Below are 14446 nucleotides of genomic sequence, written 5' to 3'. Positions count from 1 at the left end.
GAGGGGCAGTGGCAGGGCCACAGCTTATAGGGGTAGCTGGTTTCTGAGGATCCCTGAGGCCCCTCTTTGTCTTCTGTTCCACCTGGGCCCAGCCCCACCCTCCCCCCTCACCTGGGTGCCAGGTGCAGCTGCCAGGTGAGTCATCTGCCCCTTCAGGATCATCAGGGCCTCCTCGTGAGGGTCTGGCCGCTTCATGAACACCTTCCCGCCATCCTTCCTGTGGGCATTGGAGTACTGTGGTGGGTTGACACTGAGTCTCCCCTTCCCATCACATAGTTTGGCAGTAGGGAACTTTCTCCTCCTCCACCACCCCCCTTCATTATAAATGAGAATCCAGGGAGAAGCAGAGACTGACCTGAAGTCCTACAGCACAACCTAGACAACAGCAAGGCCTCATCTGGACTCATCAGTATAAACAAACTCCCTCCCTAACAGGAGCTGGGCAGGGCGCTTCAACTGGTAAGCTGGTGGGCCATGATGGACACTCAGGCACAGTGAGGGAGCTGGAGGGCTGGGGGCAGGGGCAGTGCTGACCTGAGGGCCTCGGGCCGGCCTCCCCGGAACGGCTGCTGGTACTGCCTGACAATATTCTTGATCTGCTGTGTGGGCTGTGGGAAGTGCTCAGAGTTGAGCGTAGAGTACCGGACCAGCTCTGGGGAGGGTGAAGCTGTGGGCAAGCAGCGTGGTGGAAACAGGGTGAGGCCACAAGGGGCACAACCACACCACCAGGCCTGTCCTGGGAAGCCCCAGAGGCTGGGATAGGGCACTCACTGGTTTCTGGAGAAGCCTGATCTTGAGCCAGAACAGGGGCAGCCACAGGCTTGGTGGGGAGCCTTGAAGCCTTGGCCAGAGGGGCTGGGGCCAAGGGCTTTGGAGTGGCACGCAGGAGCACGGGTTTGGCAGGGGGACCGGTGCCTACAGACTTCGGCTGTGCCCCTGGTGCTGGGGGTTTCTGTGGAGAACAGGACGTGAGGGTGGGCTGCCTGGGATATACCAGGCTGCTTTCTGGGACCCCAGATCTCTATCAAAGATGGGTTGTGGAGCTCCTGGGCTCAGAGAGGCACAATAGTGCCCTGGAGCAGCACAGCACTCCTCTTTACAGCTTGCGTCTCCAAGCAACCCCTGCACCCTGGGCAGGCCAGGCTCACCTCTGCAGGCAAGGATCTCAGGGAAGCACTCAGGGGCTGCTGCTGGAGTGCCATGGCCTGCAGGGTCATCTCCCGGGCCTGGGGAGAGGTGGCAGTGGTCACCAGGCAGGTCCATTCTCCACCCCCCAGCAGTCCCTCCCTCACTCACCAGCAGCACGGCCTGTTTGTGGATGAAGGCTTGCTGCAGAGCCACTGTGGAGGCATCCAGGCCTGGGACTGAGGGGAGGGGGCAGAAGGCACAGATGGCACTGGAGACGCCCTCCTCCCTGTCCTCTCACCCCCTATCATGCTGTGGCTGCCTCCATTCTAGCACACTAGCAAGTGGCTCTGGCCCTGCCCAACCCTGGAACCACCCTGGGGAGGCACTTACTTGGCTTTGGCTCTGGGGGTCTCCTGGGGGTGTCTTCAGTACCACTACTGCTGCCTCCAATGGGCTGGCCTCCCCCTTTCATTCGGTAGGCAATGGCTGTTGGCTTCTCCAGGTCCTGGGGGCAGTGTGTGGCTCAAGTGACCATCTCATTGTTGTACTCACAAGGTTCCATGGCAACAGGCACCTGACACTGGCCTCTTCCCCACCCTCTGGTGGGAGGGGGCAGCCTCCCACTGGCTCAGTGTCTGCTGTATGCTCAGCCTTTACCCCTATGGCATCCCAACCAGTCGTCTCCATAACCATATGAGCCCCCAACCCATCCCCTCTTCCCCAGAGGAGTAAAGGAGGGGCTGTGCCCTGCTCAGGGCTGCATATCATGCCAGGGGCAGTGGGGGTGGGGTGGGTTCTGGAATTTCCAGAGTGAGTAAGGGTACCTGAGGGGTCTCGTGAGATCTGGGGCCAGAAGACCCGGGGACCAAGGTCATTCAACTCCATCCAGATCGAGATATTTTAGTGGTCCCGGGGGGCTGGCTGCCACCAAAGGTGCACTTCTTCCCCCCCCTTTTTTTTTTCTTTTTTGAGACAGGGTCTCATTGTTGCCCAGGCTGGAGCACAGTGGTGCAGTCACAGCTCACTGCAGCCTCAAACTCCTGGGCTCAAATGATCCTCCCATCTCAGCCTCTTAAGTAGTTGGGACTACAGAGGCATGCCACCACGCCTTGCTAGAGGTGCACTTCTAACTGTGGGTCCTTCCAGGATCAGCCAAGAGCATCTCTAGCTGTGAAGAGACCCTCATCCTTTGTCCAGCATCCAGCAGATGCCCAGATGGGACACACCACCCCATGACCCTGGCTGTGAGAAGCTCTCAGGTCACCCTGTACAAGTGTGTGACTTGGGTGTACATGCTGTGCCTGCTGTCTGCAAATAACCCACCCCACACCATCCCTACCACATCCCCGTAGGACAGCACAGGGTCGAAGAGGCTATCCAGGTAGCAGTCCAGCCCCCTGTGGGGCACAGCAGGCTCTCCAAGACTGTCTGACTCTGGAGGGGAAGGCACAAAAGTGTCAAGTTATTTTTTCTTGATGATTTCCACCCACACAGCCTCTAAGTCTCCCTCCCCACCAGAGAAAGCAGCCATTATTGGTTGACCTTGGTAGGTTGCTGTCCCTCTTTGGGCCTCAGTCTCCCCATTTGTACCATCCTGATTGTGGCTGCTGTACCCATCCGAGTCAAGTACTTTGGGCATGTGCTCCTGGGGCTGGGGTCTAGTGGCTGTGTCCTCATCCGAGTCCCAGCTGTTCCCAAACACGCTGTGGGGAAAAGAAACGTGGAGCTACTGACCCCCAGAGAGATCCCAGAATCCCCCAAATTTTCTTCTGTACCCTGGTATTTGGTGGCTTTCTCCCTTTAAAAGCAGGATCCTTTGGTGAACTCTACCTCCTTAAGAACCTGAAGTCTAAGTTCAGGGCTCAGCCTGTCCCAGCAGCTGGGAGGGGCAGGCCTTCTGCCTGGGAGTGGCCATCTGTGAGTGGATCCCCCATAGCTACCTACACTTTGGGGCCTCCCCTGCTGGCTACAGGCCCCTCTGCGCCCACAATGAAGTAGGACTTCTGTCGAGGGAAGTCCCTGAGCAGCTCCAGGTCCGACACCAGGTCCAACACGTAGTCGTGGCCAGCCAGCTCTGCCCACTGGACACCATTCTTCATGGCCACGGTCCAGCCGCGCCAGCCATCTGCCAGCCCCCTGGTGATGGCATGCACAGGAATGGAAATGAGGGACAGAGTCATCAGGCACTACCTGGGGAGATCCTGGGTTATAAGCCAGACCCTAAACATGAACAGAGTGGACCCTATGGGACCCTCTGGGGGATCTGACCTCCCCCCACAACATTCCAGGTACATAAGAGTGTGCTGGGAAGGCATCCTAGGAGCCAACCTGTGCCTCAGAATGTCTCCAGCCACCTCTTCCCCCGTACTCCAGGAGTGCACCGGGCAGGAGAACTGGTCACCTGGGGCGCAGCAGGTGCCGGGCTCAGGTTGGAGCATCTGAGTCCAGTTTGGCTGTGCCTCCCTGCTTGCTTCTTCCTTTCAGGCTTCCTGTATCTGTAGCCTCACTTCCCTGGCTCCCCTTTCCTGGGCCAGGTCCCACCCCCACACACAGACTTTCACGCAGAGCCACATCTGAGAAGGCCCCTCCCCAGCTCCAGAACATCCAGTGGCTTCTGCCATCCCCAGGGCTCACAGGGCCCTGCTGACTCCCACTGCCCTCACTGAGGTGGGGGAAGGCAGCTTACCATTGAAGCAGCCGATGTCCAGTGCCATGCTGGCCTTCTCATAGGTCGCTGTCCACTCGAGCTGGGTCGGGGGTAAGGTTCGGGCAGCCCCCGAGCCCTGCTGTTGGGCCCGGCCCATGGCCTGCATGAGGCGGTGCTGACACACAGCCTGGAAGCCATTCCGCCCATAATCAGACACAAACCTGATGGGTAGGAGTTGGAGCCAGGATCAAGAAGGATCTGAAGCTAGCTGGGGGCTGAGGGCTGGAGAGTGGGGGTAGGAAATTCTGAGGCTAGTATGAGAAAGGCCCAGGCTATTCCAGACCTCCAAGGTGAGGCTGAAAAGGCTCCAGGCTAGTTCAGAAGGGTCCCAGGCTAGAGTCCAGTGCTCTGGGACTGGACTTAAGGGGTCCCAGGCTAGCCTACAAAAGATCTCAGGGTAGTTTAGAGTCCCATGGCTAAACTGAAAGGGTCCCAGGCTAGTCCAGAAGTATCTCAGGCTAGCACAGAGGTCCAAGGATAGGCCAAAGAGGTTCCAGCTTGTTGGAACAAAATGTCATTGACAGGATGGGGTCTGCAGCTGGGTGTGGGCAACAACCAGAGCTCTGTCTCCATTCTCTCACAGGGCAACCTTGGGTGGTTATCTGCCCTCTCTGAGCCTCTCCTCCAAGTTTTCACCTATAAAAGGGACGGCTGAGGGTTCAACTCAACCCAGGCCCAATGAGCCCAATCCCTACCAGTCATTCCTCATGCTTCCCTCACCCCCACATCCTACATCTCCTGCAGCTAAGCCTGGCCAAGAGCAGCACTGGTGCAGGCCCACAGTAGCTAGAGAGGGAACCTAGCACCATGCCCTCAGGAAAGCCCCAGGCAGGCAGACCAGCAACGGCCATACCCTGCTGTCAGCTACCACAGAGTCACAAGACTGGCCAGGTGATGTCCATTTGCTGCATGCTGGCCTAAGCAAGATTCTGTACACCGTGTAACTCACAGCCACCCTGTTAGGTGGGTTCTGTTGCCATCCCCAAATTATAGGGGAGAAACAGGTTCAGAGAGGGGCAGTGACTTGTCTCAGGCCACACAGCAGGTAAGTATCAGAGCTGAGATTCACACCCAGGGCCTGCCTGAGCGATTTCCTTGCAAATCATCCTTCTCACCCAGCAGGGTGACATCATTGTGATGGTTATACCCACATAGCACCTACCATGTGCCCCTCTCTGTTCTAAGCACTTCATGTATGTTTATATATTTTCTCTGCACAAGAGCCTATGAAGTAGGTATTATCATTATGCTTTTTTTTTTAACATCAGACAGGGTCTTGCTCTGTTGCCCAGGCTGAAGTGTAAGTGGCATGATCCTGGCTCACTGCATCCTCAACCTCCTGGGTTCAAGCAATGCTCCTGCCTTAACCTCCTGAGTAGCTGGGACTACATGCGTGTGCCACTATGCGTGGCTAATTTTTTAAATTTTTTGCAGAGACAAGGTCTCAGTACATTGTCCAGACTGGTCTTGAACTCCTGGGCTCAAGTGATCCTCCCATCTTGGCCTCCCAAAGTGCTGGGATTACAGGCCTGAGCCACTGTGCCTGGTCTTGTGCTAATGTTTTAGCAAGGTTTGAGGGTGACACATCTCAAGCCTGAGCATGAAAACTCAATTATCACACTTATAAACTATAAAAGAATAACCCCCATTTGATATGTAAGGAAACTGAAGCCCAGAGAGGTTAAGTAACTTACCCAAGGTCACACAGCTCATATATGGCTGAGCTGGGATTTGAACCCTGATTGTCTGAGTCCAGTATCCATGCTCCTAACCACCCCACTAAACTCTCATGCTGTGAGAGGTCAATGCTCTTTTCCAAATTCTCCACACGCTGGTCTTGTCCCACTCTGAGTTCTGGAAGTCCCTCATCCAGTCTGACCTAACTCCTAGCCCCTGCAGTGAAGGCCTGCCCTCCTTTCTTGCTCTGAGCCCAGTAGACACACAGAGCAGCCCTGGCCAGCCTCCATGCCTGAGCTTCCCAGCATAGAGATCTGACTCCTGGCCTGACCTTTAAGACCCTGCCTTGGGCTCCACTGCTGGTGCCACCGTCCCTCATGTCCCAGCCCCTATCCAGTCCCACTCACTTGAGAAGGTACTTGTTGAAGCGCGGGGAAGGTGCAAAGCCACTGAGGCAGGCGGCCAGCAGCAGCCAGCCCCGCTCAGCATTGTGGGCATTGTGATTGTGCCACACCTGATTGGCCAGCTGTGCCAGGATCTCGTCCCGCAGCTCAGGCACCGCCAGCCCCTTCTGCACAATGTAGTTCCCGAAGATGTTCTCCTGGGCACCATGCAGGTGGGGGTCGCCCATGAAGCGCAGGATCTGGGCCATGAACAGAGTCTCCTGGGCGTCTCAGAAAGTTGTTCCTTCCAGTCCCCACCCTGCAACATGCATCCCTCTCATGTCCCTCCCATGTGTGCCCCTGCCCATGTAAATGTTCCTCATATTACAATATAACTGCTATATATATATATATATATAATATTTTTTTGAGATGGAGTCTCTGTCACCCAGACTGGAATGTAGTGGCGGGATCTCAGCTCACTGCAGCCTCAACTTCCCTGGGCCTAAGTGATCCTCCCACCTCAGCCCCTCAAGTAACTAGGATTACAGGCGCATGCAGCCACATCCAGCTAATTTTTGTATTTTTAGTAGAGACAGCGTTTCACCATGTTGCCCAGGCTGGTCTCAAACTCCTGGACTCAGGGGATCTGCCTGCCTTGGCCTCCCAAAGTGCTGGGATTACAAGTGTGAGCCACCGTGCCCGGCCTGCAACTGCCATATTGTATGCCAAATGACCAGGCAGTTTACCTCAACTATGGGAAAACTAAAGATCCAAAGTATGTGTCATCTTTCCTGTTCATGAACCTTCTAGAGCTCCCCATGCAGCCCCAGCCCCCTCCCTGCACCCCTGGCCTCCAGCCAGCCCCCACCTCCTGCTCTACCTAGGCCACAGAGGGTTCCTTTTAACATTCGGATATGACCACGTCCCTCCCATGGAAGCACCTGCCTTGGCTCCCTAGGTGCCTTGGGATGAAATCTAAGCTCTGGGTCTGTCATCAAGGCCTCACTGGCCAGTCTCACCCTTGTCCTCTTGACTCCGTTCTGACCACACCAATTTCCTCTTCTCTGTGTACTTTCTCCACTCTCCCTGCCTGGCAAATTCCCCTCCAGCTCAAATGCCTTCTCCTCCACGAAGCCCTCTCTGGCCCTGCCCAGGGCTGAATTAGTGGCCCCATCAGACTCCCTAGCCTTGGTGCTTCCCTCTGTCCATACTGGTGGTCACTGGCTGGGTCAACTCTGCCTTCCCCTTCAGACTGAGAAGTCCTTAAGGAGAAGATCTGGGTCTCTTCTTGGTGTCCCTGAGAGGCTCCAAGGCAGTCTTTTTTTTTTTTTGCCAGGAAGATGGCTGGGAGAAGAAAAGCCACTAGTCCTCAGAGAGGAAGCCAGATTTCCCCCTCTGACATAAAAGTCTGTCCTTTGGGGAAGAGGTGTGGGGCTCATGGGTTGGGCTTGGGGAGGGCTGAGAAGACTTGGAGCCTCATGGCCCAGCTTCAGGGCCAGGGGCTATGAATCAGAAGGTGGGCTGGGGCAGACCCCATACCAGCTTGAAGACGCTCATGGCCTCTGCATGGTGCTCGGCTGGCAGCTGTGTGAGGGGTGTCCTTAGGGGCACTGTCAACATCCCAAAGGCAGGTTCCTAGGGCACAGGGCAGGCACATGAGCAGACAGAGCCAGGACTGACAGGCACATCTGGACCCACTGCTCTGTGCCACATGGGGCTCCAAAGCCTATGAGGCAGGGGCTTTGGTCCTCAGTGTATGGATGGGGAAACTGAGGGCTGGTGAGGGGCCACCTGTGTGGCCCTCTGCAAGTCGGCGGTAGGGACAGGATAAACCCTCATCTCGAGGGGAGGAAATCAGAGCTGGGCTGACGTGCTATGGCTCCACCAGTTGTTCAATTTCTGAAATATTTCCAGACTGGTTGCTGGTAAACAGCCCTGCCTGAGCCCCTGAGGGCTCTCCACTGCTATCCAGACCCCAGGGATCTCCCAGATTCCCCATGATCCAGCAACTAAAAGGCTCATACCCAACACCACAGGGCACAGCCAGGAGCCTGCCCCAGGGCAAGGACAATGTCCATTCTAATTGGTCAGCGCCTATCAGCCAGGGAGCCTTGGACTTCAGCTAGCCCTTACCTTGAAGTGGCACCGGACAAACTTGGCCATAGGATAGTTGTTGATGTCCAGGGGCAGTGTGACACGGGGCTCAGCCTGGAGCCGAGGAGTCCGCACAGGGGCCACCCGAGGCACCCGGGCCAGCCCGAGGCCTGTGGAAAGAGGAGGGAATGCGGTGCCTGCTCTGATCTGCCTATGCCCTCCCCCCGCCTGGTGCTAACCCACCTGCCACTGCTTGCAAGAGCCCAGCCAGCTCAGCCGGTACCTCCAGGTGCCCCACAGCAACCACCTCCCGCTTGCTCAGCTCCTAGAGGGACAGTGCATGGGACAGGCCTGCCACATCCCCACCTGCCAGCCTCCCTCCTTAGCCCTGCTGCCACCCAGACCCGCACCCACCTCCTGCTCCCACAGCCACGCCCCCTCCACCTGGCGCCTCCACTCTGCCCTCAGCTTCAGGAGAGCAGATGTCAGGGTGGGGAGTGGCAGGCAGAGGCGACGACGGGCACCCAGGCAGGCCAGGCCAGCTTACGCAAGGCGGCCACACTCAAGCAAGGGGGGACAGCTTGCCTGTTGTGTGGAGGTGACTGCCCCACTCCACAGGTGGGGTGGGAGGCTGAGGTTGGCCAGAGAAACAGGGAGGGAAAAGGAGAGAGCAAGAGAGAGACAGAGGCAAAAGGCGGAGGGAGGAAAACGCTGGGGAAAGAGACACACAAGGAGGATTTCTGGGAGGTGGCTGAGCACTGTGTCATGGGAAGCCCTCCTCTGTAGCGCCACCTTCAGTGAAGGCTACCTACTGCTTCATTGCTTTGGGAACTGCATTTGTCTTTCTGGTGGCTGGTTTACATGACAGTGGGTCAAGACATGAAGGTAAGAGCAAAACCATACCCAGTGACGTTCAGGTCGCCAAATTCTAATGGCCCTCAATTCCTGAAGACCCCAATGTGAACCCAGCACCAAGCCAAATCCTTCAGTGCAACATCTCATTTAACCCTCTCCACAATCCCAAGGGGTAGATGGGAAAATTGAGGATAGACAATGGCCAAGGTTATAGAGCTAGTGGGTGGCAGAGGCAGAATTTGAACCCAAGACTGCCTGAGGCCAATGGTCTCCTCTTGGGTGCTGAGTGCCTTTTCCCCTTCTCTGCCATCCCCTTGGACCCAGACAGGGTAGGGCCTATACCTTGAGATAGCGTCGGCGGCTCACGTATGCGTGTACCAGGGACCGGAACTTCACCAGACTCCTCCTCATCTGCTGATAGCGTTGCCTGGGTTGGGGGAGTGGGGAGGTCAGGGATTGGGGCCACAGGGTGACAGGGTGACCAAGAGGTAGAGAGGCCCTTGCCAGCCTGGCCTGGGAGCCAGTGCCCACATCTCACTCTTGGGGTCCTTTGGCACAAAGGGAAACTGGAGCTCAGAGAAGTGCAGTGACTTTGCCAAGGTCACACAGCAAATTAAGTAGCAAGGCCTGGATTAAACCTGCCCGAATAATTTATTTCCCAACAGCTTACAATCTCAGCTCCCTGAAATGCAGGGTAAGGCCCCTCTTGGCCGAATGGATTCCCACCCACCAGTCACAAGGGCCTGGGGTTGGCTGGGAAGGGCATTCAAAAGCAGAGACACAGAGAATCTGATCATTCTCCTGCAGAGGCCTCCACCCTCAGCTTGCATGCCTCCAGGGATAGGGAGCTCACCACCCAAGTTCAGGCGTGACCTCTCCCGAGCCTGACCATAGGTCTCCTAGGAATCCTGCCTTTTCTGTGCCTCACCTGGCAAGGTAGCCACGGGCCCGGCTTTGCAGCAGGATGATCTTGTGGCGCAGAGAGCGGAATCGCCGCTTAATGAAGAAGCCACGGAGGCAGCGCTGTAGAGTGAGGGCTGCCAGATTCAGGACATGCTCTCGCATACTCTCCAGCAGCTGGTATAGGTGTTCCTTAAGGAACAGCTGTGGACAGGAGGAAGGCACTGAGGCAGATAGGAGCCAGGAGGCCGGACTAAGGGCCCCTCCCTCTCTAGAAGTCCGTGGAGACAGAATAGGCAGGGCAGCCTCCTGGAGCGGGGCTGGAGGGATGGGGTGGACTTGGAGAGGTTGAAGAAAGGATGCTGGTGAATCAGGTAGTTAGCATTCCATGTCCCAAGCTCATCTGGGTTGCTCTTGGGATGGCAGTCTCTAGCTTGGACATTTCTGATTCAGTAGTTGTGAAGCCCCCAAACTTGGGTTCTCCAAGGGCTGACTGTGGGGCAGGACTCACCTTGCTGACCCCAACACGGTACATGTCTGGCATGACTTTGCACAGGCGACTCAGCACTGACACACACATGTCCCCATTAGCCGGCAGGTCATGCTTGAGGGCCACTAGACAGCAGTACCTGGTAGGGGGCCCAAACTTAGTTTGGGGCTATGAGACCTACCCGAGGTGCCTGCTAGACCATGGGGTTACTGCCCCCAGCCAGGTGTCCAAAAAGCCTGGTCCCAGTGGTGGCTCCACAAATAGTTAATTCTAATCTGAAAAAAGGCACTCCATCCTCAAGACTCTTTACTTCTGGATGTCAGACAATTGTTATAATAGATGATTTCAGTAGAACAGGACACTTGACTGCCACCTTCTGGAAACTTGTCATTATAACTACTAAAACCATTCTAATCAACACGGAGCGTTGATTATACATATTATATGTTATACAACATATAACATAACTACAAAAAAAAGGCAAAACAATAAATGTATCTACCACATTAACAGCTAGCATGTGGCAGCCTTGTGAAGTGTACAACCTGAGCAACTGTGCATGGCAAGCCCTGTACTGCCTGGGTTGTGTATTCCTGGGCCATGGGGAGTTGGGCCGGGATTTGTAGAGCTCAGGAACTACCGTAATCAAGATACCTGTCGATGAACCCCTGGAAAGGCAGGCGCACTGGAAATCCCTCCTTGCGGATCCTCACGGTCTCCAGCACCCCTGAATAGCGTAATTGTGCCATTACCACATCTGGCTCAAAGAGACCTGGCTCCTGTAGGGATGCCCAGAGAGGGAGTCTGCACATTGGCTCAGCCATGTGCAAAGGGCACTATCATGGTGAACAGTCTCAGTGCTAGGCTGGGCAGATGCAGGTCCTGAGAGGCCAAGACACTTGCCCAAGGTCACACAGCATGGGCAGGAGGATTTGGCTCTCTCAGAGGCCTCAGCTCTCACTCACCTTCTTGTGGTTGGGCTTCAGGCAACGCATGAACAAGGGGTTACACCTGGCAGTGGCAGGAAGAGGACAGCATGAGGCCTCAGAAAAAGAAGGCGCTCAACCTCTGAGGGTCATGAGGTGGGTTAAGGATGAGGCTGTGTGCTCCGCCCACCTGCCCCCACCCCACCTCTCCATCTTTTCCACCAGATCCAGGAGTGACTGCTGGAACTTGGCGGCCACGGTGTGCGCCTTGTAGAGCCGAGTGACGGAGCTGCTCTTGCCCAGGCGCTGAGGGGCAGCCTGTGGGGCATGGCTGGAGAAGAGGTGTGCCACCACCTGGGAAGGGGTCGGGGGAGGGAAAACAGACCGGCAGGAGCCGGGAGACCGAAATGAGGAGGAACAGAGAGCAGGAGTAAATCTCCGGACCAGGCGGATCTGAAGACTAACTGGACCCCTGTTCTCTCTGCAAGGCCTCTGTCGTCCTGGCTTGCATGCTTCTCAAAACAGGTGGTGCTCAGCACCTTCCAAGGGATCCATCCCATAACTGGCTTTTTCCCCTTCAGTCTAAGGAACACACAGTTACTGACTGTGTGCCTGGCCCCAAGGTGGCCTGTTAGATACATGGTTGTGAACTCTGGCTATGACCTCCTGAGGAGGTTGCCCAAGGAGGAAGCGGAGGGCCAGATAGGGGAGGTGATGTTACCAGGCCTGTGCTCTGTCATAGGGCCATCTGCTGGCCGTAGTGTAGCTGGGATGAAGGGCCTCCCCAAGCCTTCAAGGAACCCAAAGTTGGTCCCCCAAGCTCTCCCCCGGGGCCTTATGGCTGGGGTGGGGGAAACTGAGAACACCAGGAGGTGGGATTGGGGGAACAGGTCTGGCAAGAAGCCAGGAAACAATGGGCCAGGGAATGGGGTGGGGCCCAGAGTGGGGTAAGTACAGGGCAAGGCCACAGCTGGTGGGGTACAGGATTAGAATTGGGAGTGGGGCTGGGGTCTAGCCACTGGGGCTGTGGGGAGCCAGAGGGCAGGATCAGGATGAGGCACTAGGTTTAGGGCAGAGCCAAGCTAGGTGGGAACAGGCCAGGAACAGGGTGTCCAGGCCACCCTTGTCTTTGGCCAAAGCTAAGCGGAGCCAGGACGTGGCAACACGGTCCCAGGCCTGAAGGCGGGCTGGGTGTGGGGGTGGGGACATGCCTGGGGGCAGGGCCAGAGCGGTGGGAGGCGAGGCTCACCCGTGTCCGGCTCCGTACGAACAGGTCCAGCACATCCTGGCGCACTTGGTCGTGGTTCTTGTCCAGGAACTTGTGCACCTCAAAAGGGGAACAATGGCCTGGGTCATCCTGGCCTCTGTCTCTCTGTCTATCCTAGGAGCGACTGGATCCTCCTCATTTCTATGGTCCCCACCCCTCCAGCCCCCACCACTCTCCCTACTCCTGGGGGAGGGGAGCATTCGCCATGGCTTCACATGACCAACCTGGGTCTTGGCCTCACCCTCAGTGAAGGACATTGTCCTGTGCCCATTCTACGGATGAGAAAAGTAAGGCCCGGATGGGGACAGAGGCATAGAATCCTAGCCTAAGACACCTCCAGGGCAGGAATGTGCCTCAGATAATAGTGATCAGGGTGACCACAGTGATGTCACTATTGATGAGCTACTCTTTATCAAACCCACCCTACATTTTTCACACCCACCCCATGAGTTGGGCACTATTATTATCCCCATTTTCCAAGTGAGAGAACTGAGGCTCAGACTGGCTAAGCAATTTGCTCAAGGTCACAGAGCCAGGGCACAGCAGAGCCAGAATTGGACCTGGCTGTGAATGTCTGGGGCCAGTGTTGTGCTTCTGTGTCTCCAACAGCTAGCAGCACTGCAGCACCAGCGGCCAGGCCGACTGTCTTGGGGCTCACCTGGTAGGTGACCTTGCCTGCATAGTGCTTGATGGTGAACTCAGGCAGCGGCATCTTGGGTTTGGAATAGAGCGGGTTGGCGCCATGATGGTAGTGGCACTTCTGTAGGAAGGTGTGGTCTGTAGCCTGGGGGCAATTTAGGGATCAGTGGGTGGGCAGGAGGCCTGGACACTCTGTTCCTGGCCTGGTGGCAACCTCACTATCCCCGACTGCTCCCAATTGAGCACCAGAGAGGAACAACTCACAGCTTCCCATGGCTGCCCACCTCCCTGGGTCAGAAGGCAAGTGCCTTAGCTAGGCACTGGAGGCCTAAGTGGTTCCTTGAAGACAGGTGTAGCTGGGTGAGCTCCTAACTGCCTCCCCTCCAGGCCAACTGCCTTTGCACTCTATTGATCTCACTGCCATTCCACCCTTGTGTTTTGTAATCAGGATTTGAGGCCCAATCCCAAGGTTACCTACTCCAGGAAACCGTCTGTGGCTTTCCAGACTGGTGCAGCCTCGCTTCTGAACACCCACAGCTGCCCATCTGGCCTCAATCACCCCAGGTTGTAAATAGTAGGTCGGGTGTTCCAACCCCCCACTGCTTGCCTCAGGCCAGAGCAGAGAGGAATGGAGTCAGGGTGGGATGAGGACACGAGGCTGAGAGATCTGTGACCTGACTAGGCTCACAGTGCCTGCGGCTCACCTGGGGAAAGCAACACTGGTCGTCGAGGATCCGCAGGATGCCATAAGGCTTCAGTGAGATGAGGTTGATGCAGGGCTGGTTGTCAGCAAAGGTGATCTCCTGCCAGTCGATCTGCTCACGGATGTACTCCTCCTGCAGGCAGTGGGCAGCAGGAGCTCAACCTCCCATCGCTGTCCAGGGCCCATCCACCGTCCCTCCCAGGTTGAATCTGAAGGAGCCTGGCCAGCAGCATCTCTGCTTGCATACCTCCCAGAACAGGGAGCTCACCCCCTAATAAGGCAGCATGAGCCAACTCAGGGTCCTGCTGCTCCCTCTGCCTGGGACAGCCCAGTAGAGGGGAAGAAGGACCTCCCCAAGGGGACTCCTCTCTAAGCACAGCACCTCAGCACCTTTCCCTCCAGAACAGAGGCCTTCCCATGGGCCGGTCCCCGGCTTAGAATGCCTTTCCCTCCACTGTCTGCGGATGTCAGAATTGACCTTAAACAACCAGTATATCCTCATCTGTCTCCAAGGAGGTCCACTGGCCAGTCAAGATAGGGACAGGAGTATTAATGCGGCCCACACACCTGCTCCTCTTGGAAGACGGTCTTGTTGAAAAGGTACTGAAGGTTCTCATTTGCGTAGTTAATACACAGCTGCTCAAAGCTGTTGAAGCTCAGGTCCTGCCAGGTGG

General features: G+C 56.4%; 1 protein-coding gene and 1 non-coding gene across 2 annotated transcripts in view; both read right to left on the bottom strand.

Annotated features, from left to right (window-relative positions):
* The window catches only part of MYO15A (myosin XVA), a 61262-nt gene that overhangs the window by 28072 nt on the left and 18744 nt on the right, over window positions 1-14446 (bottom strand). The window contains exons 14-39 of the mRNA XM_032178187.2: window positions 14340-14435; window positions 13774-13905; window positions 13089-13214; window positions 12413-12490; window positions 11369-11517; window positions 11203-11248; window positions 10892-11016; window positions 10259-10376; window positions 9776-9951; window positions 9190-9274; window positions 8407-8460; window positions 8236-8317; window positions 8032-8162; window positions 7438-7533; window positions 5920-6155; window positions 3815-3996; window positions 3457-3529; window positions 3073-3264; window positions 2671-2831; window positions 2468-2562; window positions 1519-1633; window positions 1297-1364; window positions 1149-1226; window positions 772-952; window positions 535-667; window positions 112-217 (exon numbers count right to left, since the gene is read on the bottom strand). Of these exons, the coding sequence (XP_032034078.1) occupies window positions 112-217; window positions 535-667; window positions 772-952; window positions 1149-1226; window positions 1297-1364; window positions 1519-1633; window positions 2468-2562; window positions 2671-2831; window positions 3073-3264; window positions 3457-3529; window positions 3815-3996; window positions 5920-6155; window positions 7438-7533; window positions 8032-8162; window positions 8236-8317; window positions 8407-8460; window positions 9190-9274; window positions 9776-9951; window positions 10259-10376; window positions 10892-11016; window positions 11203-11248; window positions 11369-11517; window positions 12413-12490; window positions 13089-13214; window positions 13774-13905; window positions 14340-14435 (3114 nt within the window). The remainder of the gene's footprint in view (window positions 1-111; window positions 218-534; window positions 668-771; window positions 953-1148; window positions 1227-1296; window positions 1365-1518; window positions 1634-2467; window positions 2563-2670; window positions 2832-3072; window positions 3265-3456; window positions 3530-3814; window positions 3997-5919; window positions 6156-7437; window positions 7534-8031; window positions 8163-8235; window positions 8318-8406; window positions 8461-9189; window positions 9275-9775; window positions 9952-10258; window positions 10377-10891; window positions 11017-11202; window positions 11249-11368; window positions 11518-12412; window positions 12491-13088; window positions 13215-13773; window positions 13906-14339; window positions 14436-14446) is intronic.
* On the bottom strand, window positions 5372-5475 carry LOC116484404 (small nucleolar RNA U13). Its single transcript, XR_004252572.1, has one exon. It is a non-coding gene; the product is annotated as a small nucleolar RNA U13 (small nucleolar RNA).

Source organism: Hylobates moloch, unplaced genomic scaffold (genome assembly GCF_009828535.3).
Source record: "Hylobates moloch isolate HMO894 unplaced genomic scaffold, HMol_V3 SCAFFOLD_15, whole genome shotgun sequence".
Lineage (NCBI taxonomy): Eukaryota > Metazoa > Chordata > Mammalia > Primates > Hylobatidae > Hylobates > Hylobates moloch.
Note: the sequence above shows the minus strand (reverse complement) of the source record. Positions and strands in the feature narration are given on the sequence as shown.